The 26,625-nt window shown below is 52.6% G+C and overlaps 1 protein-coding gene across 3 annotated transcripts; it reads left to right on the top strand.

Moving 5' to 3' along the window:
- Positions 1-11,917: 11,917 nt before the first annotated feature.
- On the top strand, positions 11,918-26,614 carry EXTL1 (exostosin like glycosyltransferase 1). Of its 3 annotated transcripts, XM_024248307.3 has the most exons (11): positions 11,918-13,611; positions 19,376-19,469; positions 19,774-19,881; positions 20,645-20,764; positions 21,296-21,428; positions 21,623-21,729; positions 22,565-22,654; positions 23,398-23,484; positions 23,865-24,025; positions 25,007-25,175; positions 25,332-26,614. In XM_024248307.3, the coding sequence occupies exons 1-11, from the start codon at positions 12,833-12,835 to the stop codon at positions 25,512-25,514; spliced, it is 2,031 nt and encodes a 676-aa protein (XP_024104075.1). In that variant the 5' UTR covers positions 11,918-12,832; the 3' UTR covers positions 25,515-26,614.
- The last annotated feature ends 11 nt before the right edge of the window (positions 26,615-26,625 follow it).

The raw sequence follows: 26,625 nt of genomic DNA, 5'->3' as shown, positions 1-26,625 counted from the left end.
CCTCATGATCCGCCCACCTTGGCCTCCCAAAGTGCTGGGATTACAGGTGTAAGCCACCATGCCCGGCCGAGTGATGACTTTCTTTGTTTGGCTAAAGCCTCGGCGTTAGCGGGTATGGTGTCAGCGAGGTAATGGTGTGGGTTTTATGATCAGTGAGAATGTGTGAAAGAATGCGCTAGTGGTGGGGGTGAGCTGAAGCCAAACCCCATTCCCACTCTGTCTAGCGTCCTTGGAAAGGAACGGGCAAGGCAGGGTAAGCAGGCTTAGCATTTTCTAGTTTGAACACTGTCAGCTCAGGGGATAGGGGCTTTCCCTAGTAGTCTGGTACCTGGCTCTGGGGTGATGAGGGCAGGAGAATCATGGCCCTGAGTGTGAGAGCCCAGTAGAGGAGGTGGCATGGGGTGTGGGCTCTTGATTGGTTGGTTTGCACTTGAAAGGCATATTCAAGGGCCCTTCGCTTGCTCTCTCTAGGAACTGGCTAGCTCTGGGAGGGGCAGTCTTTCCAGGGCAGGCCCCAGGGAGACAGAGCATTAGAATACAGGCAATAAAAACACATGGTTAATACAGTGTCAAAGCCAAGGAGAGAGTGGGCTTATATTTTACCAAGATCCTCTGGCTGCTGGGAGGAGAAAGTACTTTAGTGAGACGAGAGGAAAGCAGGGACCAGATGCCAATGCAATGATCCCGGGTGAGCAAGGCAGCTTAGCTTAGGGTGAGGGCAGGGGAGGTGGGAGCGAGGCTGGTTTCAGGGTTTGTTTGGAGATGAGGCTGATGACCATCCAACCAGGAGCCTTTCAGATTACAAGAAGCAACTTGAGGCTCATTCTATTCTTATTTCTGAGATTCACATTTATGCTTCCTCCCCTAGTTATAAACTGTACTACCTCACTCTTCTTTTTTTTTTTCAGCTCTGTCACCCATGCTGGAGTGCAAGGGTACAATCACAGCTGACTGCAGCCTCAACTTCCCGGGCTCAAGTGATCCTGCCACCTCAGCCTCCCAAGTAGCTGGGCACAGGCACATGCCACCATGCCAGGCTAGGTTGTTTTTTTTTTTTTAAAGAAATGGGGGGTCTCGCGGCTGGGCGCGGTGGCTCATGCCTGTAATCCCAGCACTTTGGGAGGCCGAGGCGGGTGGATCACCTAGGGTCAGGAGTTCGAGACCAGCCTCAACATGGAGAAACCCCATCTCTGCTAAAAATACAAAATTAGCCGGGTGTGGTGGTGCATGCCTGTAATCCCAGCTACTCAGGAAGCTGAGGCAGGAGAATTGCTTGAACCTGAGAGGTAGAGGTTGCGGTGAGCCGAGATCGCACCATTGCACTCTAGCCTGGGCAACAAGAGAGAAACTCCATCTAAAAAAAAAAAGAGAGAGAGAAAAAGAAAGGGGGGGGGGTCTCACTATGTTGCCCAGGTTGGTCTTGAACTCCTGAGCTCAAGTGACTATCTCACTCTTCTGATGCTAATGGCTTATTAAAGCAGTTTAAGGAAATGACACCTCCAGGATTAGGGGTAAACATAAAGTGTCCAACATAGTGTCCAGTACATAGTAGGTACTGAACAAATCCACTGCTTTTTCTTCCATAAGGGAAAGTAAAAAAATCCAGCAGATCTGATGCCAGATAGACCGTGGTTCAAGTATGGGTTTACCCCACACTTGTTGGGTGACCCTAGACAAGTGATTTCTTTTTTTTTTTTTTTTGAGGTGGAGTCTCACTCTTGTCACCTAGGCTGGAATGCAGTGGTGTGATCTTTGCTCACTGCAACCTCCGCCTCCTGGGTTCAAGCGATTCTCCTGCCTCAGCCTCCTGAGTAGCTGGGATTACAGGCACCCGCCACCACGCCCGGTTAATTTTTTTTTGTATTTTTAGTAGAGACAGGGTTTCACCATGTTAGCCAGGCTGGTCTCGACCTCCTGACCTTGTGATTCACCCACCTTGGCCTCCCAAAGTGCCAGGATTACAGGCGTGAGCCACTGTGCCCAGCCTAGACAAGTGATTTCATCGCCCTGCATCTCCCTTCCTTAATCTGAAAGCAGAGATAAGAGGGCCTCGCTCTTCTAGTAGTTGTGAAAGTTAAGTGAGGCAAAGTACATAAGCCCCTTGCAGGGGCTCCACCAATTATAGCAGTAATTATCACTTCAAGAATGGCAGTCTAGGGCCAGGTTCCCAAGATGGGGCCAAGACTCAGAGAGAAATGGGACAAAGCCACCTCCATCTCTTCCTTGGTGCCCACCTCTGGGCCTGCTTTCCTCCAGGCCTGATCCCTGCCCTCAGCTCCCACCTCTGCTGGGCATCTTCTCAAAGAGTCAACAGAGAGCTGTGTTCACTCTGCCAAGAGGCATCCCTGGGAAAGGAGGAGAGGAGAAAGAAATCTTCCTGTCTGGGCTTTGGAAAGCAGACTGTTAATTACCTGGGGTTGGCAGCAGCCTGCCTGTTAGGTAAACATTTGCCAAGCTGGCTCCATGCATTAACCCCCTGGTATGCAGAGTTGAGGTGTTCAGAGGTGGGCTGCTCTAGAAGGGTCCAGAAACTAACTTGAGGGAGGCTGGGCACGGCTTCTGTAGCCTTCAAACGGGTCCAGTTCAGGTGAGACATTCAGGAGGATGGCACAGAATGACTTCAGGATCAGGGTTTGAAATTTACTTCACTTGGCTTGTCCCCAGACCCCTGTCCCAGGAATATGGGATGTTCCCCAGACCCCTGTCCCAGGAATACAGCCCCCAAAGAGGTGGCCAGGACTAAAAGCTCAACCTGCAGCTTGAGGTATGAACAAGGTCCTGTGTGTGAGGGGATGGACCAGGGATGCCTGGTCACCTTAATCCCCGCTGGCTTTCTCTGGATAACAGAAACTCACTCTAGAGGAAGCAGAGACCCACCTCCCAGAGGGAGAGAGCCTGGGTGGTGTTTAGGGGTGGCTGGTGTATGGTAGATGCACCTGACAGCAATAACTGAAGAAACAAGAGCTGCCACATGAAGGATGCTGAGGGAGGGTGCTATGTGAGGATGCTATATATATATACATATATATGTGTATATATATGTATCTATGTGTATACATATACACATATATGTATATATGTATATGTGTATATACACATGCGTATATATGTATATGTGTATATATACACATGCGTATATATGTATATGTGTATATATACACATGCGTATATATGTATGTGTATATATACACATGCGTATATATGTATATGTGTATATACACATGCATATATATGTATATGTGTATATATACACATGCGTATATATGTATATGTGTATATATACACATGCGTATATATATATGTGTATATATACACGCGTATATATGTATATGTGTATATATACACATGCGTATATATGTATATATACACATGCGTATATATGTATATGTGTATATATACACATGCGTATATATGTATATGTGTATATATACACATGCGTATATATGTATATGTGTATATATGTATATGTGTATATATACACATGCGTATATATGTATATGTGTATATATACACATGCGTATATAAGTATATGTGTATATATACACATGCGTATATATGTATATACATATATGTATATTATATATATATTAATATATATTATATAATATATATTATACATTATATATAATTATATTATAATACATTATATATTATATATAATATATTATTAATACATTATATATAATATATTATAATACATTATATATAATATATATAAATATATTATATATATATAAATGTATTTTTTATATATATATTTGTTTGTTTGTTTTGAGACAGAGTCTTGCCCTGTCACCCAGGCTGGAGTACAATGGCACCATCTCGGCTCACTGCAACCTCTGCCTCCTGGGTTCAAACGATTCTCCTGCCTTAGCCTCCAGAGTAGCTGGCATTACAGGCGCCTGCCACCACGCCCAGCTAATTTTTGTATTTTTAGTAGAGATGGGGTTTCACCATGTTGGCCAGGCTGGTCTCGAACTCCTGACCTCGTGATCCACCCACTCGGCCTCCCAAAATGCTGGGATTACAGGCATGAGCCACCGTGCCTGGCCGAGGGTACTGTATAAACTGCATTTTTTTTGCAAGCAGTTGTGGTTCTCCCGTCCAGCTTGCCACCATGGGACCATCCTGTATGTAAGTCTCCTCAAATAAGTCCTATGTCTCATTTTCTGGCTTCAGTTCTCTTCTGTAGCCTCTTGAAGCTGGTGCCATCCCAGTGGAAGTCCATACGGGTTTGGGACAACATCAATTAGAGTTAGACTTGGTCTCAGGCAAGGTGGCATGAGGAGAAAGGTAAGGCAAAGTAGGCTCGGATTGACTGTAATGATCAGTTGTGTATCTACCTGTACAGTTTGCCAAGCACTTTTCCACCTTTATCTCATCCAACGAGTCCCACTGTAAGCCTGTGAGGAGGGAATCAGCCCCCTGTGGAGCAATGGCTCAAATCCAGCCTGTTACTCACTGGCTGTGTGGCCTTGGGGCAATCACTTCACCTCTCTGAACCTCATCTGTAAAATCAGGGGAATAGCCATCTGCCCTGGCAGTTTTGTTGTGAGGCTTAAATGAAATTCTGGATCTAAAGAGCTCAGTAGTGCCTGACACATATTCAACTTCTCCCTTGAATTTCCTATTTTACAGAAGAGGAAAATGAGGCTTGGCGAGCTCCCAAATTATAATCCTCTAAATGTAAAAAAAAAAAAAAAAAAAAATCATACAAATACACAGTAAGCATATGTCTCTGTTATTTCACTTATTCATGAGGCAACTCTGGATGACAGAGCTGGTTCAGAGAACCCACTGATGGGAGTTGAGGAAGCACAGAGAATGCCGGAACAAGATTGCTAGTTAGATTCCAAACTGGGGAATGCTCTATAGTGCATGAACTAGAACCTTTAGGGGTGATCCCTATTGGTCAGAAGTCATTTGTATCACTATTGGACAAAAATCTGTTTTCTATACATTTGGACAAAAATCTGTTTTCTATACATTAGCACCATAGTTCTCAGACTTATTAAATGTTTGGGCCAGGCTGGGTGCAGTGGCTGACGCCTGTATTCCCAGCATTTGGGAGGCCGAGGTGGGTGGATCACTTGAGGTCAGGAGTTCAAGACCAGCCTGGCCAATGTGGTGAAACCCCGTCTCTACTAAAAGTACAAAAATTAGCTGGGTGTAATGGTGGGCACCTGTAATCTCAGCTACTTGCGAGGCTGAGGCAGAAGAATTGCTTGAATCTGGGAGGCAGAGGTTGCAGTGAGCAGAGATCGCGCCATTGCACTGCAGCCTGGGCGACAAGAGCAAAACTCCATCTAAAACAAAAACAAAACAAAACAAAACAAAAGTTTGTGCCCCAATACATAGGGAGTAAAAAGTCAAACAAGGCCAGGCACAGAGGCTCATGCCTGTAATCCCAACACTTTGGGAAGGTGAGGCAGGAGTATGGCTTGGGCCCAGGAGTTAGAGACCATCCTGGGCAACAGAGAAAGAATTCATCTCTAAAAAAGAAAAAAAAAATTAGCCAGGTGTGGTGGTGTGGGCCTGTAGTCCTGGCTACTCAGGAGGTGGAGTTGGGAGGATCACTTGAGCCTGGGAGGTCAAGGCTGCAGTGAGCCATGATCGCACAACTACACTCCAGCCTGGGCGACAGAGCGAGACCCTGTCTCCAGAAAAAAAAAAAAAGGTCAAACAAAGTTACTTCCCTTTAGGGAGTCCTACAACACTTGAGGGCTTGTTACGCAATGCCCCAGTGGGAGGATTAAGGCCACACAGGCTCCTCATTGCTTCACTTCCAAGCTTTACAAAATTTTCCTTAACAAAGTCGTGTTGACAGGATGGGAAATGGAAGGATTGACCTTCCAAGCTGTGTCAGGATTACTTCTGAGTAAGAATTTCAGGTCTTTTTGCTTTGAAAAGCCTAGTTCTGCTACCACTTCAGGTTGATGATAAGAAAATGAAAGCCCGAGGCTGGGTGCGGTGGCTCATGCCTGTAATCCCAGCACTTTGGGAGGCTGAGGTGGGTGGATCACCTGAGGTCGAGAGTTCAAGACCAGCCGGGTCAATATGGCAAAACCCCGTCTCTACTAAAAATACAAAAATTAGCCAGGCGTGGTGGTGGTTGCCTGTAATCCCAGCTACTCAGGAGGCTGAGGTGGGAGAATCATTTGAACCTGGGAGGCAGAGGTTGCAGTGAGTGGAGATCGTACCACCGCACTCCAGCCTGGGCGACACAGCGAGACTTTGTCTCAAAACAAACAAACAAACAAACAAAAAAACAACAGAAAGAAAAGAAAAACCTGGGACCAGTTCTGATGGCTCACATCCGTAGTCCCGGTATAAGAGGCCGAGGTGAGAGGATCACTTGAGCCCGGAGTTTGAGGCTGCTGTGAGCTGTGATTGTACCTCTGCACTCCAGCCTGGGTGACAGAGTAAGACCCAGTTTCTGAAACACATTTTAAAATAAAAAATAAATTTAAAAAATAAATAAAAAAGAAAATGAAGGCCCAGGAAAAGGGTGTGACTTGTCCAAGATCACATAGCCATGCCTAGAAGAGGAGCAGAGGCTAGAACCTACTCTCTCCAATCCCCGTCCCCAGGTCCCCCAGATGGCTTGCCTGGCCCTGCACCCTGTGGGGTCCAGGAACTGCTCTGCATCCTGGCGGGGGTTAGGGGGTGGTCTACAGGGCCAGACTGAAGTGTCTGCTGGAGTTGACTGATATTGCAGAGTCTTGGGATTCACCATGGCTGATGGTTACCTGCACTCAAGCAAGTGAGAGCTGCGACCTCAGAGCCTCTAGAAACCTCCAGCCTCCGCACTTGCTAATTCTGCTGAGACACTCAGGCAGCCCAGAGCTGGAGGAACAAACAGCCGTAGACAAGAAGGAGCAGATGGGTTTCCACGGTGATCATTTCCTGGAGTCCAAGTATCTTCTTTCTTCCTGAATGGAGGTGGAGGTGCAGCAAGAGAAACAGGGAGGGGGAAGCCCAAGTCTTGGTCCCGATCCACCCAGATGGATACCTTGGCATTCCTTGGGCAAGTCACCTCACCTCCCTGGGTCTGAGGAGGGACAGAAGGATGCCATTTGCTAGGCGCCTGCTCCACACCAGGAGTGGTATGCTGAATGCTGCACACTCACTACCTCATTTCTTTAATCTCCTTCCCAGTAAGCCTTTAGGGAAGGACCTATTATTAGCATCCCCATTTTACTGATAGGAAACAGAAGCACAGAGAGGTGAAGTAACTTCACAGGAACACACGGCTTGTTAAGAGCACTTGAGCTGTTCTCTTAACCACAGCATTCTATAGTGCTGGGTCCCTTCCTCTGAGGGCCAGCGCCATTCCTTCTGGAAATTTCAGGCCCAGCCTGAAGCGGGAGGGAGGGAAGGAAGGCCAAGCAGGGTGCAGAGAGGAAACACTTCAGGTGAAACATGGTATTGTTAGCCCCCATTTTCTGCCTGGGCGTCCTAGTCAATATGATACCTGGTGCTTCAGGCAGGAGGCACCCTCATGCCCAGGCAGTCCCCAGGCAGCTGTGACACCACCACAGCTATGACACACGCTGCAGTGCTCAGAGCTCCACGATGCCTCCAGAGGCATCTGTGTCCTCAAATTCACACAAAGGCCTGCTTCAATCCTGTCCTGTAAGAAACAAGTCCTCTGCCTCCTCCAGGAAGCCTCCTTCATTGCACCTGAGGCCAGACCCTCTCCTCCCCCTCAGTGCTGTCCTCTCCTTCCTGCTCTGGCTCATTCCCATCGCCCAAAGTGATCATTTTTGTCCCATTGATCAGAGCCCAGGTATAGGATGGAGGCTCCTGGTGGCTTTGTTGAGGACTGAAAAGCCCGATGGAGGCCCCTGGCAGATCCCTGACCTCAGTCCTGCCTGCCAGGATGCCCCTGCCTTCTCTTCCTCCATCCAAGCCCCAGGGCAACCAAGTGAATCACAGGCTAGACAAGCCCAGATTCCAGCTGGCCTGAGAGCCTCCTCCACAGGGATGAAGGTAGAAGAAGGCTTATGTGTGTGCACAAATATGGGCATGGGCAGGAGCCAGCCAGGGTCCCCAGGGCTGGGGTGGGGGACACATAGAGCTATTAATAGAACGGGATTAGGTATTCCTCCAAACCCCAAACCAGCTGGGCTTGGCTTCCTAGCCATCTCAACTTTGTCCATCCCTCCATTCCTTCACTCATTCAACAAGTATTTGTTGGATACATATATCTTAAAATAAATAAATAAATAAAGACAACCTTGCTATGTTGCCTAGGCTGATCTCAAACTCCTGGGCTCAAGAGATCCTACCGCTGATCTTCCAACCTTAGCCTCCTGAGTAGCTGGGACTACAGGTGCATGCCACCATGCCTGGCTTATTTATTTATTTATATTTGTTTTATATTTTTAAAGATGGGGTCTTCCTCTTGTGCCCAGGCTAGAATGCAGTGGCACCCATAGCTCATTACAGCCTAAAATTCCTGGGATCAAGCAATCCTCCTACCTCAACCTCCCGAGTAGTTGGGATTACAGGCATGAGCCACTAGCTCTAATTAAAAAAAATTTTTTTTTTGTAGCGACAAAGACTTGCTATGTTGCCCAGGCTGGTCTCAAACTCTTGGGCTCAAGGGATCCTCCTGCCTAAGCCTCCCAAAATGCTAGGATCACAGGTGTGAACCACTGTGCCCAACCTGGACATTTATTTTATTATTGCCGGGGATGAGAAGGATGTATGAGAACCAGACTCCTGATCTTCTTCCCCAAAACTGTTCCCCTCAGTTTTCCCCATCTCAGTTAATGACAACTCCACCCTGTCTGTGATGCAGGCTGGACCTCACATCTAATCTATCAGCAAATCTGTCAATTTGCCCTGGCTTAAAATATACCCAGAATCCAACTACTTCTATTCATCCCACCCCTGCCATCCTGGTCCCAGCCACCGCAGTGGCTCACTTGCACTACAGCCTGGCCCAGCAGGGCTCCCTGCTGCTGTCCCTGATCCTACAGCTAGCCTCTTCCCTGCAGCCTGAGTCGTGCTGTGAAAACAAGGTCAGAGCGTACCCATCACGTGGCAGGCACACTCCTGCCTCAGAACCTGTGGCCCAGCTGTTCCTCTTGCCTAGAGCGATTTTCCCCTAAAAGTATACTTCTTCACTTACTCCCTCACTTTCTCAGAAATTTACACAAATGCCAGGTTTTTTTTTGTTGTTGTTGTTGTTGTTGTTTGAGGCAGACTTGCTCTGTCACCCAGGCTGGAGTGTAGTGGCGTGATCTCGGCTCACTGCAACCTCCACCTCCCAGCTTCAAGCAGTTCTCATGTCTCAGCCTCCCAAGTAGCTGGGATTACAGGCGTGCGCCACCACGCCGGGCTAATTTTTGTATTTTTAGTAGAGATGCGGTCTTGCTTTGTTGGCCAGGCTGGTCTTGAACTCCTGGCCTCAAGTGATCTGCATACCTCGGCCTCCCAAAGTGCTGAGATTGCAGATGTGAGCCACCGCACCAAGCCACAAATGCCAGCTTTTTTTTTTTTTTTTTTTTTTTTTTTTGAGACTGAGTCTCGCTCTGTCCCCCAGGCTGGAGTGCAGTGGCGCGATCTCACTGCAAGCTCCGCCTCCCAGGTTCAGGCCATTCTCCTGCCTCAGCCTCCCAAGTAGCTGGGACTACAGGCGCCTGCAACCACGCCTGGCTAATTTTTTGTATTTTTAGTAGAGACGGGGTTTCACCGTGTTAGCCAGGACGGTCTCAATCTCCTGACCTGGTAATCCGCCTGCCTTGGCCTCCCAAATGCCAGCTTTTTTATGAGGCCTCCCATATTTCTGTCTAACATTGCAACCCATCCCATCTCCCCAGCAGTTATTGTCAAATAGTATGAGATATTTATTCATTTTGTTTCTTGCCTATTTCCCCTTCCCGGAGGGTAGGTTCCAGGAGGGCAAGATTTTTTCTGCTTTGCTCACTGCCCTTAAGACCTGCCTGGCCCCACAGTAGGGGTTCATTAAATAGCTGCTGAATGAATGAGAGACTTGTGGGGTGACAGACCAGTCAAAAAGCTGTCCCTGCCTCCAGTCCTGCCATTTCCTGTCTGATCCCACACAGACAGCCACAGTGATTTTTCTAAAAACCACATTGCTCTCTTTCAGGTCTTAGGGTAGCTATCACTTCCTCTGAAGCCTTCTCTGGCCCCCTGGGCTAGGCAGCCCCTCTGTGTACTCTCAGGGTCCCCTCCCCTCATTCTGTAATTGCCTGCAATTGCCTAGTTCTGTAATTGTCTTCTCCAGGACAGCGAGCTCTGGAGGGTGGGGATGCGTCTGTCTCCCTCCCTGTTGGGAGCTGGAATGGTGCAGCGGCTATGGGAGCACACTACCTGGGTCCACGTCCTGGCTAAGCCGTGAGAATTTAGGCAAATTACTTAAGCTCCCTCGGCCTCAGTTTTCTCAACTGTAAAATGTGGATCACCACAGTTTCTCCCTCCTAGGGTTGGGGCAAGGATGAAACGAGCTGATACAAAAGAGAGATGCTTGACACACAGTAAGTGCAATACGAGTGTCAGCTATGATTACTCTTACTCAGGGTTGTGTCCCCTGGCCTAGCTCAGAACCTGGCCCATATTCAACACTCATAAGTGTTTGTTAGATGAATGGATGACTGTGTATGGGGATAGAGGGATGAAGGACTGACATGAGGACCTAGAGGGAGGCTCTAACCCAGCCTGTGGAGCATTGGAGAAGCTTCCTGTGGGGAGGGAGCTTTCAGCTGACTCCTGCAGGATGAGGAGTTGGCTGGGCACGGTGAAAGGGGGGGCGTACAAAGCAGACAGTGGCCTTTGTGTGTGCCTCTCAGTGTGGGAGGACTGAGGTATGCAGGAACTGCAGTTCATCACCGAGTGGCTGAGCCATTAGTGCCAAGAGGCCAGTGTCCCCTTTGTTGGCCATTTTTAGGACTCTTACACTGGCTGCTCACCAAGGGCAAAACATCCCATGGTGGCTCCCTGGTCTGATCAGCAGCCCTCCAAGATCAAAGGGAGGCACGCAGGGGAAAGGAGGCCACCACCTGTTGAGGGACCCCAGGGGACAGGCCTGCGTCAACCCGGCAACCCATTCCTGGCTGACATTATGCCCATCCCAGAGATAAGGGGACAGAGGCCCAACACCCCCAAGGCAGTCAGGGGAAGAGGCAGAACCCACTCAAGTCTGCCCACTCCCTGTGCCTTCCCTCATCAGCCCAGAACTCCTCATGGCCAGAGTGTGTCTCCCCTGTCACCCCAGAGATTCCTCAGTAGCTGACATCACCCACTCCTGACTCCCCTCACAGGGCACTGACCGGGGAAATCCCTCCATGGGGCCTGGACTATGGAAGAGTCAAGTGCAGGAAGAACTTTCCATAAGGACTGGAGCAAAAGGCTGGGAATTGGAGGAGATTGGGGGTGGCGCTGCTGAAGGAGGAGAGACCAATCCTGGGGACAGTTGGGGGCACCTTACCCAATTCCTCCACCCCCACCCCTTAACTCCTCACTCGTCTCATCTGTTGACCTTCTCATCTGCCGATTCGGAGATTCCTCACACTCAGGCTCTGACCTCCACTGACTCTGATGGCCCACAGCAGGTGCAGGGTCTAGTTTTTGCTCCAGCCACGGGGCCCACAGCTGGGGTGACCAACGATCAGGAGCTCAGGATTGAAATCCCCACCCTGCCACTTCTTAGCTGGGTCACCTTAGGAAGAGTTCATCCCCTCTCTGAGCTTTCCTCATCTGTAAGAAATGACAGGTAAATCTCTGCCTTGGAGGGTGGCTGGAGGACTGAGAGACAGAGGCTGCGATAGCTCATGGCCAGCTGTGAGTTGCAGTACTTGCTGATTGGATTAGCAGTTGAGGAAACTGGTTTGGAAGGGGTTAAATGGAGACCCTGCCTCCCAGCCAGGAGCGAATCAGGGCTGGCAGGGGAGGAGCCAGGCTGCTGCTAAGGAAAGAGATCAGGATGGGCCAGATGCCGACTGGAGAGGGATGGGAGGAGACACCATAGGGTTTGGGGGGCTTGGCACAGCGGCCCTGGCCTCTGCACTGTGATAGCTCCAAGCCAGATGGTGCAGGGCAGCTGCTGGGCTGCAGGAAAGAGGGGCTGCACTTCCTGAGCTGGTGCAGCGGCAGAGTGGATAAGGACCAGGACCCCGAGCCCGCCTGGCCCTCCAAGGCGGGGGACACCGGCTGCACCCAGGCTGTGACCTCAGCTGACTCCGATGATCCACATGGGATGCAGGGTCTAATTTTAGCCCCAGCCACAGGGGCCACAGCCCAGGAGTGTCTGCCAGCGGGCACAGGGGCAGCCAGGGCTGCTCAGGCAAGGGGAGGAGTGGGAAGACCAGCCCAGCTCCCTCCAGCCTGTCCCTGGCCAAGCCACCTCCTGTGGGAGCTCTGACTGGTCCCCATGGCCTGGCAGACAGCCCTCCTCTCAGTTGAGGGCAAGGTCAAGGGGTGCAGCCAAGAGGGCAGGGGGACACGGCCCTGCATTCTGGACAGGGGTTGCATCAGCCAGAGCAGTGCTCAGGGGCAGGGGTCCCTGCTGGGAGGGAAAAGGCTGGCTTGGTTTGTCCAAAGGCCGAGAAGGCAGAGTCCTGAGAGCAGGGGGGCCAGGCCAGCAAGCTGGGTCCCACCTGGCCTCCTCCTGCCTAGCTGGTGACTCATTATCTGACCTTAGACAGGCGGCCTGGTCTCGATGAGCCTCAGTCTTCCCATCTGTACAATGACAGCGCAGGACTAGCAGGTCGGTCCCAGCTCTGGTCTCCTGCCCCAGGCCCTGCTCTTCCTGCTTGCTGGCAGAGGCTTCCCAGCTTCCCCAGCCCCGACTGTGGGTGGCCACATGCAGTCGTGGAGGAGAAGAAAGTCCCTCTGGCTGGCACTGTCAGCCTCCTGGCTCCTGCTTGTCCTGCTGGGAGGCTTCTCCCTTCTCCGCCTGGCATTGCCTCCCAGACCTCAGCCCGGGGCTTCCCAAGGCTGGCCCCGCTGGCTGGACGCAGAGCTCCTGCAGAGCTTCTCCCAGCCTAGAGAGCTCCCAGAAGATACCGCTTCACCTCCTCAAGCCCCTCATGGTGGCAGCTGCAACTGGGAAGCCTGCTTTGATACCTCAAAGTGCAGGGGCGATGGCCTTAAGGTATTCGTGTACCCAGCGGTTGGACCCATCTCTGAGACTCATCGCAGGATCCTGGCTTCCATTGAGGGCTCTCGCTTCCACACATTCAGCCCTGCTGGGGCCTGCCTCCTCCTCCTCCTCAGCCTGGACGCCCAGACTGGAGAGTGCAGCTCAATGCCTCTGCAATGGAACAGGGGCAGGAACCATCTGGTCCTCCGTCTCTACCCAGCTGCCTGCCCCAGGACCTTTCAGCTGGGACAGGCTATGGTGGCTGAGGCCAGCCCCACAGTGGACTCCTTCCGGCCCGGCTTTGATGTGGCCCTCCCTTTTCTCCCTGAAGCCCACCCGTTGCGAGGTGGGGCTCCTGGCCAGCTGCGGCAACACAGCCCCCAGCCCGGGGTAGCCCTGCTGGCCCTGGAAGAGGAGAGGGGTGGGTGGCGCACAGCAGACACCGGCTCCTCTGCCTGCCCCTGGGATGGGCGCTGTGAACAGGACCCTGGACCTGGGCAGTAAGTAAACCTTTTGCCTTGGGGGCTGGATGGGAGGGGGCTGGAATAGACGCAAGCCCAGAGACGAGGGTAGAAGGCAGGACTGAGATGGGAGAACCAGGTAGTCCTGGCAGACTTAGGCCTCAGCTGCAGCAGGAGGGAGCCAGGTTAGATGGCAGAGAGCACTTCCATTAAGATGGGGACTTGAAGCAAGGGGTGTCTAAGGTAGGTTTTGGAATTCTCCCCTGGGGATATTTCAAAACATAAAACACGACTCATTCCAAACCTCCTACCCTAATATTTTTTTTTCCCACATACACTTGTATAGTGCTTACTCTGTGCTAAGCACTTATATAAATAATGATTATAGTAAAATATGCTAGTTGTTAGCATTTAAGTGTTTGTGTACCAGGCACGAAAGCTCAGACAGGTTAAGTAATTTTTCTGAGGCCACCCAGCCGGAAAGAGCCAGTATTTTGATCCAGAATTGCCTATGTCCAAAGCCTTCAGTATGAGAATTCTGAGTTTTAAGCAGAAGTTTATGATCAACCTCATCAAATGCCTCAGAAGGGCCTCACAGTCACAGCTGGAAGCTGCTCCTGTGTCTAATTTTGGGGATTAACCTCTCACGGAAAGAGCCTTAGGTTATAGCAAATATGACATCGGTCAGATCTAAAGAAGAATTTCCTGCCAGTGAGAGGCCCTTGACATATATAAGGGGCCTGTGGGATGTGGTGAGCTTGTACAGAAACTCTTTCCACCTGGGCTAGCTGGGGTGATGTGCCTCAGGTGATAGTTATCCCCTAAGCACTCTAACCCTCTGTGTCCCCAGCAGGCCAGCAGCCTCTAAAGGCTAGCTGGGCAGGCAAGAATGGGAGTCCTGCTGAGGTTGTCCAGGGCCCTGGTGGCAGAGGGTTCCTTCTGTATCCCACCCTCTCCCAGGGCCGACCTGAGTCGGGAACTGTCACTCTGGTATCCGCCCTTTGCTCCTCCCTCAGGTCTCTCTCCCTATTCTCTGCTTGAACAACATCAGCTATTCTGAGCTCCACTCCCTCCCAGGAATTCTTGCCTCTGCTTGGGGCTCCTGGGACTTCTCTAGGCCAAAGGGCTCTTGTGGGAATGGGATCCTTCCGCTTCCTGAAGGTACATGGAGGCCTCCAGGGAGTCCTCACAGCCAGGAGTAAGAATGGACTTGTCCCGGTCAGCCCCAGTGTCCTTTTGCCGGGACCTATCCCTAGTGGTCTCCAAGGCAGGAGCCTGAAAAGTCAGGGATCTCCCCCAAGCCCCTGCAGCTCAGCGCTCAGGCAGAAGCTCACTTTGGGCGACAAGGCTCTCCCTTTGCCATGCCCTCCCTCACTTTTCCGATGAGGCACTCAGGTGCTCTTGCTTGCAGGAAGTTCTTTTTTCAGCTGACTTTAGTTACCGCTAAGCACAGTTCATTACTGATGAACCTGAAAGTGATTTCAGTCTGAACTTCCTTGAGAAACTGGAAGTTAGGGAACTGCACACAGCAGGTAGGTGCTCATTAAATGTTTACTAACGGATCTGAAATTGACCACAGCCGGCCACGGTTTTCTAATTAGCATGGGTAACCCTCTGAGTAGCATTTTTGGTAAGTTTATTTCCCAGGGACGAAGCTTGGCAGCCTTGGACTCTGACCTTCAAGTTTTGTCTTTGGCCTCAGCCTCCCTAAAGGTGACAGGACTTGTCATCTCTGGAGTGGTTTGAACCTCAGTTTCTCCGAAATGCCGGGCAGCTGCCTGGGCCAGACAGCGTAGGGACAGAGTGAGAGAGATAGCCTGAATAAACAAGTCCCGGCCAGAGAAAGAGGCCATTCACAGTCCCTGCCACCGCCCCACATTCACTCAGCCCTGCGAGAGTGGGAAGGAGAGGAGGCTACATTTGAGGAGTGCCTGGCTTGGGCCAGGTGCTGTGCCAGGTGCTGTGCCAGGCACTTTATGTAAGTCACTGCTGATCCTGTCATGCACCCTTCAAGGGAGGTATTATTATCTCCATTTCAGGGAATGGAAAATTGAGGCCCAGAAAGGTGGAGTAGCCCAGGGCTAGTAGCCCTCTTCTTCATGGGCCCCTCACTTTTCTAATCAGGCGCTTGGAAGCAGTGGAGTTGGGATTCAACCCTGTACTTCTGGCTCCAAAGCCCATGTTTTTCCACCTTGGTTGAACGGTCTCTTGTTGCTTTGGAATAAATCTCCACCCATTCAAATTGTTATTTATTCATTTTTATGAATAGGTAATTCATTCACATGGTACAAAATTCCAAAGGCACAAAAGGGCATAGAGTGAAAAGCCTCCCTTCTATCCCTGTCTCTCGGCCACCCAGTTTTCCTGCCTGGAGCCAAACACTGCTTCCAGTTTCTTATGTGTCTTTTCTGAGAAACTCTGCGTGTGTACAAGCAATATGTATATTCTCCCCCATTTTTTACCATAAATTTGATGCATGCTTCAAAGTCCCCCAGGCTGTATCCGTTGGGAACAAGGGGCACAGTCAGTACCTCGGGCCCATGATACTTTTATAGGCTCATGAAAATATTTTCATTTTTTGAAAATCAGGGCTGGGCACAGTGGCTCACACCTGTGATCCCAGCACTTTGGGAGGCTGAGGCGGGTGGATCGCCTGAGCTTAGGCAACATGGTGAGACCCTGTCTCTACAAAAATTACAAACATTAGCTGGGTGTGGTGGTGCAAGCCTGTAGTTCCAGCTACTTGGGAGGCTGAAGTGAGAGGATCACTTGAGCCCAGGGGGTCAAGGCTACAATGAGCTGAGATCATGCCACTGCACTCCAGCCTGGGCAGCAGAGTGAGAGAGAATCTGTTTCAAAAAAAAAAAAAAAAAAAAAAGGCAGAATTAAAAATGAACTTTCAGGTAGAAGAAAAAAAATTTTTTTTTTTTTGAGACGAAGTCTTGCTCTGTCACCCAGGCTGGAGTGCAGTGGCACAATCTTGGCTCACTGCAACCTCCACTTCCTGGGTTCAAGCGATTCCCCTGCCTCGGCCTCCCGAGTAGCTGGGATTACAGGCACACGCCACTACACCCAGCTAATTTTTGTATTTTTAGTAGAGATGGGGTTTCACCTTGTTGGTCAGGCTGGTCTCAAACTCCTGACTTCAAATGATCTGCCTGCCTCGGCCTCCCAAAGTGCTGAGAGTACAGGCATGAGCCACGGCACCCAGCAGAAAATGTTTTAATATATAATATTGCTTGTTTTTATACCAACACAGTTATCAACTATATTCTTTTTTTATGGCAGGAGAGACTGTGAAGGCCAAAGTGCCTAGTAGGGCACATGGAAGTCACAATGCAGCCCTGCCTATGGCCAGGCCCCAGCAGAGCACTGAGGCCATGGGCACGGCCACGCTGACCACCCTTGGGCACTGAGGCCCTGAGTCTATGGCAGGTACCTTACGTGGTCACAGAAGCCTAAGACTTCTTCAGTGGTCACCACATAGATGCACAAGTTTCCTCTGTAACACACTCCCTGTTCCCCGCCAAAGGTGCTCATCCAGTCTCTACTTATTTACCTTTACTGATGGGGAACTCACCACCTCCAAAGACCACCCACTGGCTGCATGCTCAGCCAGCTCCATCACTAGAATTTCTGCTGAAATTGACCTCCCAGATACCTGGTCTCTTGGTCCCAGATCTATTCCCTAGTGTCTCATTGAACATTTGGCAGCACCCACTGAGCTCCCATTCTCCACCAGGCACTCTGCTATGCCCTAGAGATACTGAGATGAGGGAGGTACAGCCCCATCCTCAAGGAGCTCAGCCTTGTAGGAGAGACAGGCAAGTCAATTGTTTGACACACATTGTTAAGCAGAGAGAGGCTGCACCAGCTGCCTCCCTGGCTCCTCTACTCAAGAGCTGTGTGACCTCTTTGGGCTTCAGTTTTCTCATCTGTAAAATGAGATAATAACAGTGCATACCTCCCCTCCTATCTCATAGAGGTGCTGTGAGAATTAACTGAGTTAATACATGTAAAGCACTTAGAACAGTGCCTGGAGCAAAGTACATACTCAATATAGGTTAGCTTGGATCATTACTACTGCAGTCCACTGGGAGGTGGGAGCAGAAAGAGCCATCTCTGGAGAGATCAAGGAGGGTTTCCCAGAGGAGGTGATGTTTCAGCTTAGACATTTAGACAGCGTAGGAGAAGGCCAGGTGTGGTGGCTCATGTCTGTAATCTCAACACTTTGGGAGACTGAGGCAGGAGGATCACTTGAGGCCAGGAGTTTGAGACAGCCTGGGCAACACAGAGAGACCCCATCTCTAAAAAAAAAAAAGCCAGCACGTGCCTGTACTCCCAACTACTCCAGAGGCTGAGGCAGGAGAATTGCTTGATCCTGGGAAGTCGAGGCTGCAGTGAGCTGTGACGGCACCACGGCACTCCAGGCTGGGTGACAGAGCAAGAGCTTGTCTCAGAAGAAAAAGATGAGTAGGAGACCTCCTCAGGCTGACAAGGCAGGGAGGGGCCCTCCAACGTGAGGGAGAAGGGATCTTAAAGGCACAGAGGATCAAGGGAGGTTAAGGCTCAGTGGTGCAGTTGATTCAGCCTTAACCTAGAGGTTTTCAGTTCCTTAGAGGTTGACTTAGGGGTGAAGGGGGCTGTACCTGGTTGGCTTCTGCTGTGGCTTTTCATGAGGTGAAGGGTGTCCCGATGCTTACTTGTGGCTTCTTCCAGGGAGGGCCTGGTGGACACTTAAGCATAGAGGGAGGACAAAGAAGGCTGGGGTCCCCTGGAAGACCCCTAAAGCAGCAGCTCTGGGGTGGTTCAGATAACTCGGGGTCAGGAGCTGGCACATCTCTGCTCTAGTCCCAGCTCCACCCCAACCCTATCTGTGACCCTGAGCCAGTCCTTGGGTCTCTCTGGGCCTCAGTTTCCCCATCTGTTCAATGGGGCATGGCCCCGAGGCTGCCTAAGTACTCCCGGGTCTGCTTCTTGGAGGTTCAGGCTCAGAGCCAAACAGGCTGTAACTGAGGAGGGTCCTAGGACCCGCTGGGCCCTAGTCATGAGTCCCACACTGAGCAGGCCTGTGTCCTGGTCCCTCCCTTTATCCCTCCCCCGGCTGGGTCACAGGCAATGGTCCCCTGGGTGGACAATTGCTGAGCTGGCTCTAAGGAGGCTGGGACTCCTGCCCTCCCCCACAGGCACACACAGCCTGAGTGTGGCCCTGGGCTAGGGCGGTGGAGGGGGTAGGTGGGAGAAACAGAGGGAGCCTGTCCTCTGGGCCAGGGGGCCTCTGGGCAGCAGTTTCCTGTGTGGTTCCAGGCTGGGGGCCCAGCCCACCTCATGACAGAGGAGCCTTTCACGGGCCTGGCTTTAAGTGTGGGGGAGGGCTGGGCTCAGAGGCCACGCAGGCAAGGGGTGCTGAAAGTCTGCCTGTGGCCGAGTGGGGGAGGGCAGATGTGCATGTCTAAGTCAGGCAGGGCCTCGGAAACATCAGCGTCCTCTGCCTCCCATTTTACAGATGACGAAACTGAGGCCAGAGAAAGGCAAGGGAGGTGTCTAAGGCCACTGAGGGCAGAGGCAGAGCTAGAATGCAGGGCTCCTGCCTCCTAGTCCAACCACAGATTCGTGGCCGGTGTGAGGGTTGTGTTTGTGTTAGTGCATCAGTGTGCGGCTGTGCATATGCATGAGTGGGTTTACACATTTGGGAGTGTGGGTGTGGGGTGCAGGGGTGGGGTGCTCCCATTGAGGGAGCCCGGGGGGCGAAGGGCACTGTCCAGGCTCATGTGTGGTGGGACCTCCCCATGTGCCTCTTTAGGACCCAGCACCAGGAGACGTTGCCCAATGCCACCTTCTGCCTCATCTCTGGCCACCGTCCCGAGGCTGCCTCGCGCTTCCTCCAAGCCCTGCAGGTACAACCCCAATTCGAGCATCACCTGTCCACTGTTGCCCAGCACTCATGAGCTGGCAGGGTACTCTGGGTCCAGGCCAATGAGAAGGGGCAGTAAGCTGCCTGCTCCTTTACTCCTGGACTCCTTTACTCCATTCACTGCACCCTCTGCAGAACAACCATAACCTCCCCTCCCTGAAAAACCCCATGTTCCTGTCCTCTTTGCCCCTTGCCCCCAACAGCAGCAACTACTGACTTGGAACTGGGCGGGGGGTGAGTATGTGCAGGGTGGGGCTGGGCTCCCCAGTGACCTCCCCGCCCCCCAGGCCGGCTGCATCCCAGTGCTTCTCAGCCCCCGCTGGGAGCTGCCCTTCTCCGAGGTCATCGACTGGACCAAGGCAGCCATCGTAGCTGATGAGAGGCTCCCGCTTCAGGTAGCTCAGAGCCCTGCCCACAGGGTGGGAACTGGACCCACGACAGGGGAGGGACCCAGAATCCTGGATGGAGGTTGGCCTCAGTCCTCATTCCTATCTGCCTTCTATGGATACTGGTGAATTTCTCCTAGCACCAAGTCTCCCCTCTGGGGCTCCCAGAGGATCTGATGGAGCTAGAGATTCCTAAGGGTTCTGAGAGCAAGTCCTGATCCTCTTCCAGCCTCAGTTTTCCCATCTCTACAATAGGATGAGCTAGACCAGACAATCCCCATGGGCCCAGCTCCAATGGCCTGTGACTGCTTAAATACCAATTTAGGGGAAGGCTACAAAAAAATTCAAACTCAGAGCGCCTCCATGGGGACTGGAGTGGGAAAGCAAAATGCATGGCGACTTTTCCATCTGATGAAACTAATTTTGTCCAGCTCTGAAAAATCTATGTGTGACCTGCCTTGAATCCCCTGAGAATGGTAGAAGGCGTTAATAGTAATTACCATTTTTTTAATTGAGCCTCTACAATGTACTAAGCAATTAATGAGCAAATACTCAGAGAGGTTAAATAGCTCGACCACAGTCACTTGGTTACCAAGTGGCATTCAGACCCAACTCTGTGTGACCTCTGAATGCTTCTTCTTTTTTTTGAGATAGGATCTTGCTCTGTTGCTCAGGCTGGAGTGCAGTGGCATGAATATGGCTCACTGCAGCCTCAACCTCCTGGGCTGAAAATTGCTCTATTACCTGGCACTTTTCTCCCTCTCTGCCCCAGGTCCTGGCTGCCCTCCAGGAGATGTCCCCTGCACGGGTCCTCGCCCTGCGTCAGCAGACCCAGTTTCTATGGGATGCCTACTTCTCCTCAGTGGAGAAGGTCATCCATACCACTCTGGAGGTGAGGGGGCTCACCTGATGGGGGTCCTGGCCCTTGACTCCTGCTTCATCCCTGTCACCTCTCCATACTTCTCTGCCCCAGTGTTTGGGGACCCCCGCCCTTGAAGATGGTCCTGGGATGAATCTGAGACTTGGCTGTGAGATTTGGGGCAAGTTTCTTCTCCAATCTTGGCCTCAGTTTCCCCATCTTTAGAGAAGACCGCTGTGGCAAATAGATTTCAAAGCATGCACCAATGCCATTTGACCGCCGACGGCTGCCTCGGGTGCTATGTTGGGAGGGATTCTGATTCCTGAAAGAATGTCATGACCCATTAGTGACATCTGTCATAAGTGAGGAAGGAAGGGGAAGCAGTGACCCTGCCACCATCTCCCACCTCTGGAGCAACATCATGGAGTGCCCCCTACTCTAGACCTCAGCTTCTGACCCCAGGGGTCTGGTGATGCAGCTGCCACCCTCCCCAGAGCCTGGAAGGGGAGGTGTGGCCATGGTCACACAGGCCACTCGCTCTGCTCAGCTCCTCTCTCATTTCAGGTTATTCAGGACCGGATCTTTGGAACATCAGCTCACCCCTCACTGCTGTGGAACAGCCCCCCAGGGGCACTCCTGGCCCTGTCTACTTTTTCTACAAGCCCCCAGGACTTCCCCTTCTACCACCTGCAACAGGGTATGCCCTGGGGATGGGACAACCTGAAGTCCCCTCAGCTCTACCCAGGGCTGCCCCAGCCTCATCTGGAGAGCCCCACCAAGACCCTTCCCAAGCCCCGACATTTCTCCTGGCCCCTGGGATTCCCTACTCAGGTCACTCTTCATGGGGTTCTGTTCCCTCCCACTCTAATAGCCTGTGTCTCATTCCCCCAGGCTCCCGCCCTGAGGGCAGATTCAGCGCCCTGATCTGGGTGGCGCCCCCAGGCCAGCCCCCTCTGAAGCTCATCCAGGCGGTGGCAGGCTCCCAGCACTGTGCCCAGGTCTGCCCCCTTCCCAGCTGGAGTCCTGGGATCCAGGGTGGGGGTAAGGGACAGGGCAGGGCCCTGATGACTTCCAGACCCCCAAAGATGACCACTATTTGAGGGAAGGCACGGGGAAGATTTCCAAGTGTTCTTGCTGCCTTCTTCTATAAGTCCCAAGATTCTGTTGCCTTTTCCCCATGGAAATTGATGAAGCCACGTGAAAAGCAGATGTCTCTTGGGGAGGCTGGAGAAGGAAACATTCATTCCTTGACTCAGCAGTCATTTTCTGAGCACTAGGCCCTGGGCTTAAGGCTGAGCAGATAAAAAGGAAGGAAGGATTCTGCCCAGAGATTCAGACTGGGTTAGCATTTTCCAGCACACAGACTGTCTAATCTTACTTCTAGAGAAGCCAGATAGATTACTAAGAGTCCTTGTAGAGGAAGTGAAGCAGTTAGCTGAGCCAGGGTGCACACAGGAGGGCTCCAAACAGGCCATTGAGCTGGGCTGGGAGTCATAAAAGAGCCTGAGGAAGAGAATGAAGGCTTCGAGAAAAGATGGGGATGGAGCATGGAGTCAGGGCCCAGGCTAGGGACTACCACAGACAACTCTCTTGAGTTCTAAAGCCACAGGTCACTACCCTCATGTCATCAGAATCCCTGCCTTCTACAAGCCCAGAGGCAAGGACAGAGCAGTGGTGAAAGGACCATGGATCCAACTAAAACCCTTCTCCCATGTGCAGTTTATAAAGCTGACTTCTCAAACGTCTTCCACCTTGAGAAAGATCACTCCTGCCCCTCGCAACCCGCCTTCTGCCCCAGACCCCAGACTTCAGGAACAACCCCCTATCCTCTAGATCTTGGTTCTCTGGAGCAATGAGAGGCCACTCCCATCCAGGTGGCCGGAGACAGCCGTGCCCTTGACAGTCATTGATGGGCACAGGAAGGTAAGGGATGAGGACAGCCATGAAAGGGGTGGGCCCATGCTGGGAGCTGGGGGAGGGCACCCATGGGGTGTTTTATGAATACCTGGGCCTGAGCCTCAGTTGGGCCTGAAGAGTGACACAGTAGGTTTCAGCCACAGGGCTAATAGTAATGATTCTCTTCCCTCCCTGGTCCCTGTGAACTGTGCTTCCAGAGCACTGGTTCTTACGTGATGGGGGAAGACAGAGGAGTGCGCTGATATCTCAGATGAGGAACAGAGGAGAAACCCGGGACCTTGAGAAAATACGGACCAAGGGCAGCACACGGGGCCAGGAAGGGGAGGCTTCTGGGAACCGTGGTTGGTGTGAACCACCTGCCTGCCGCATGGTTGTGGGCAAGTCCCTTCGTCTCTCTAGATCTGTTTCTTTCAAATGAGGGATGTTTGACAACTCCTCCCAGAATTGATGCGACAATATGACAATGGAGGAATCCCAAGATGTCAAAAGTGGAAGGGCCCCTAGAGACCAACTGCTCCATTTGCCCAAAGGGGAAACTGAAATCCGAAGAGGTCATATGAGTTGCCCAGATCCCAAAACGAGCTCTGCACAGGCTTGCCATATTCGAGTCCCAGGTGTCTACACTGTGCCAGAAGGGAGGCTTTATTCATGGCCCAGGTGTCTACACTGTGCCTGAATGGCTCCTACTTATTGGATGGGGGTTGGGGGAAGGTTCCAATGGCTGAGTCCCCCTCCCCCGCTCCCTGCAGGTTAGTGATCGCTTCTACCCATATAGCACCATCAGAACAGATGCCATCCTCAGCCTCGATGCCCGCAGCAGTCTTTCCACAAGTGAGGTGAGGGCTGGGCCCAAGAGAAGCCCAGTGTGGGTAGACACAGAGCCAGAGGGCCCTGGTAGCCCCTCAGGTTCCCAGGGTTGAGGGGACCCCAGGTCATGAGGTCTAGCCTCTTGCATTTGAAACCACCCCAGCAAGCCAGGCAGCCTCCTCTTTAGGAGTCTCGTTGAGGCTTTCCACGGACTCTTTTGAGAAATTGTTTTTGTGGCCCCTGGAAGCTTTCATGCCACACTTCCAGCCAATTCCAAGTCTTGGCTCCCACGCCCTCTCCCCTGAGTCCTGCCCTGGCCCCTCAGCCAGACTGCCCCTGCCTCCATTTTCCTGGATGTTCTAGGCATTTAGAAGGTCCTTCCTCACAGCTCACTTGAGTCCCTCTCCAGGTGGACTTTGCCTTTCTGGTGTGGCAGAGCTTCCCAGAGCGGATGGTGGGCTTCCTGACGTTGAGCCATTTCTGGGACGAGGCCCATGGTGGCTGGGGCTACACTGCTGAGAGGACCAATGAATTCTCCATGGTTCTCACCACAGCCGCCTTCTACCATAGGTACAGACCCCCACCCTGCACAGGGATCAGAGGATCAGAGGACCAGAGATCCCCCCTCCCCCACCCCGAATGGAGCAGGGTGGCCTAGACTCCAGGCATCCAGGTTCAAGGCCGAGATCTGCCACTTCCCAGCTGTGGGATCCTGGTCAAATCTCCTCGCTTCTCTAGAGTTTGTTTTCTCATCTGTAAAATGGGATGGATTCACCTCCCAGGGCTGGTGTGAACATTAAATGAAGTCCCTGGCACAGAGGTTCCACAAATGGTAGCTATTGTTATTTTAAGTAGAGCCATGCAGTGAGTAAGGGCAGTGTGTGGGTTTGCTGGTGGTGGGGTGACAAGAAAATAGTCCTGATGCTTTATGAATGTGGATGTTATGAGTTGGGGAACATCCCAGGCCTTCCAGAAGCTGCCTGAAGTGCTCCGGTCTTGGGGCAGGGACTGAATTCTGTAAGACCTCTTTAGAGGGGTTCCTAAACATGTTTAAATCAAATATGCATAACCTGGAACCTCTTATAGATTACTCAGGAGCTCTGCAGGGAATTCTCAGTAGAGTGAAGAATAACCTAATGTCTGCGAGATGAGGCTGGCCTGTCTGAGGGCCGTGTGAAGTGAGCTCACCCGGAGCAGTATCAGCCCGGTTCATCCACAACTGTTCTTTGGGCTTCTATGTTTGATGGCTTTGAAACCAGCTGATCCAAACCCATCTAATTCTGGCTCTGAGTTCAGCGCTCAGAGCCCAAGGATGGGGGGCCCAAGGAGCTGTGAGGGAGAGGGCAGGGAACACACCACTGACTGCAGATAAGCCACGGGGCACAGCACAGTGGAGAGCTGTTCACGCCAGGGATGGGAGCTCTCTGAGGTAGCCAGGGCTCAGAGACTTGGGGATGAGGGTCAAAGGGAGAGGTGAGGTCGGGAGGGAGGAGAACGGGGCCTGGGGATGGATTTGGCTGCAGCCTCTCCCTGTCTTTTCCCCTTGCCCAGGTATTACCACACTCTCTTCACTCACTCCCTACCCAAGGCTCTGAGGACCCTGGCAGATGAGGCACCCACCTGTGTGGACGTCCTGATGAATTTCATAGTAGCAGCAGTCACCAAGCTGCCCCCTATCAAGGTGCCCTATGGCAAGCAGCGCCAGGAGGCTGCTCCACTGGTGAGGGCTGAGGGGGATTGGTCGGAACTGGCAGGGATTGGGTGGGGATGCCGGAGAGGATTCCCTCTGTCTAATTCCAGTCTTTCTTGCTGCACGGGCGTGGGGAGTTCGGAAGGGCAGAGAAGCCCGTTAATGCATTGCTTCTTTCCCTCTTAGGCGCCTGGGGGCCCGGGGCCCAGGTCAAAGCCGCAGGCCCCAGCCCCCGACTGCATCAACCAGTTAGCGGCAGCGTTCGGCCACATGCCCTTGCTGTCCTCTTGTCTGCGTCTGGACCCGGTGCTGTTTAAGGACCCGGTGTCCGTGCAGCGCAAGAAGTACCGCAGCCTGGAGAAGCCCTAGGGGGCGACCCGCGGAGACCCCAGCAGAGGTCCCAGCCCAGCTCCCAGGGGGCGCGGCGCCTGCCGGCGGGCTCCGCTCTTGGGTCACCGGAGAACCTATCATGGCAGCCAGCGGGCCCACACGTCGGACCCCGGTTGGCCAGTCACAACAGGGGGGCGTGGCCTTACCTTCTGCCCGCCCTCAGCCGCGGAGCCTCTGCGGAGGGTGAGCCCCGCGCCCGGAGCGCCGCTCTCCGCTTCTCCACCCAGCTAACTTCTGCTTGTCTTTCAGAGCATTGCCTCCTCCAGGAACTTGCCTGGCCCTCCACACCCCCCGCCCCCGATGGGTTCGGTCTCCTTTGCGCTTTCGCAGCCCAGTGTTTGCCGCGGTTCCCGCACGGTCAGGCCCCAGGACTGGCTTGCGAGCTCCGAGGGGCGCGGGTCGTGTCGTGTCCTATTCTCTCTGGCTAGGCAGGTGTGCCGCAAATATTTGACGAATAGATAGATGGCAGACATTAACTGCGTGCCTGGCCCTATGAGGGCGGCGGCGGGACAGGGTGAGCGGAGAGACAGAACTGCCCTCGCCCCACCCCGCCACCCATTCCTAGGGTTCCTAGTCCGGGGAAGGCAGCTACCCAAAGACGCCTGGGTTGTCAGGCTCAATCCTTGAGCCTCAGCCAAGGAGCGGAGGGGTGCGGGTAAACGAGGAGTGGGGCGAGGAAAGCGGGATGGGAACAAGTGGCCTGTTCCCCGCATGGCCCGCGGCTCAGCCTCGGCCGTCTGCCCTGCACTACCGAGGCAGACCACTAGAGGTCAGCGTCGCGCCGCACTCTTCACCCGCATGGCCAGACGGCGACCGGGATGTGGAGGGTGAGCGCTGTGGGCAGCTCGGGGGCTGAAAGCTGGGAAGAGGAATCTGAAGAACAGCCCCATCTCTTTCGCCTGCACACTTGGAACTCAGTAAGAAGGGACTGTTTCTAGGTGGGCTGGGCGCGAGCAGGGACTGTCCCGAGCGGTATAGGTGAGAATGGAGTTGGGGGGGGACACTAGGTCCTCCGGGGTTCACCCACCTGGAGCTGGAATTATCACTTCCGAAATAAAGCGCGTGTCCTTGCCCCCTCACGCTCCAGGCT

This window comes from Pongo abelii, chromosome 1 (genome assembly GCF_028885655.2).
Source record: "Pongo abelii isolate AG06213 chromosome 1, NHGRI_mPonAbe1-v2.0_pri, whole genome shotgun sequence".
NCBI classification, from domain to species: Eukaryota; Metazoa; Chordata; class Mammalia; order Primates; family Hominidae; genus Pongo; species Pongo abelii.
The sequence above is the reverse complement of the archived record's forward strand: the minus strand, read 5'-3'. Positions and strand labels throughout refer to the sequence as shown.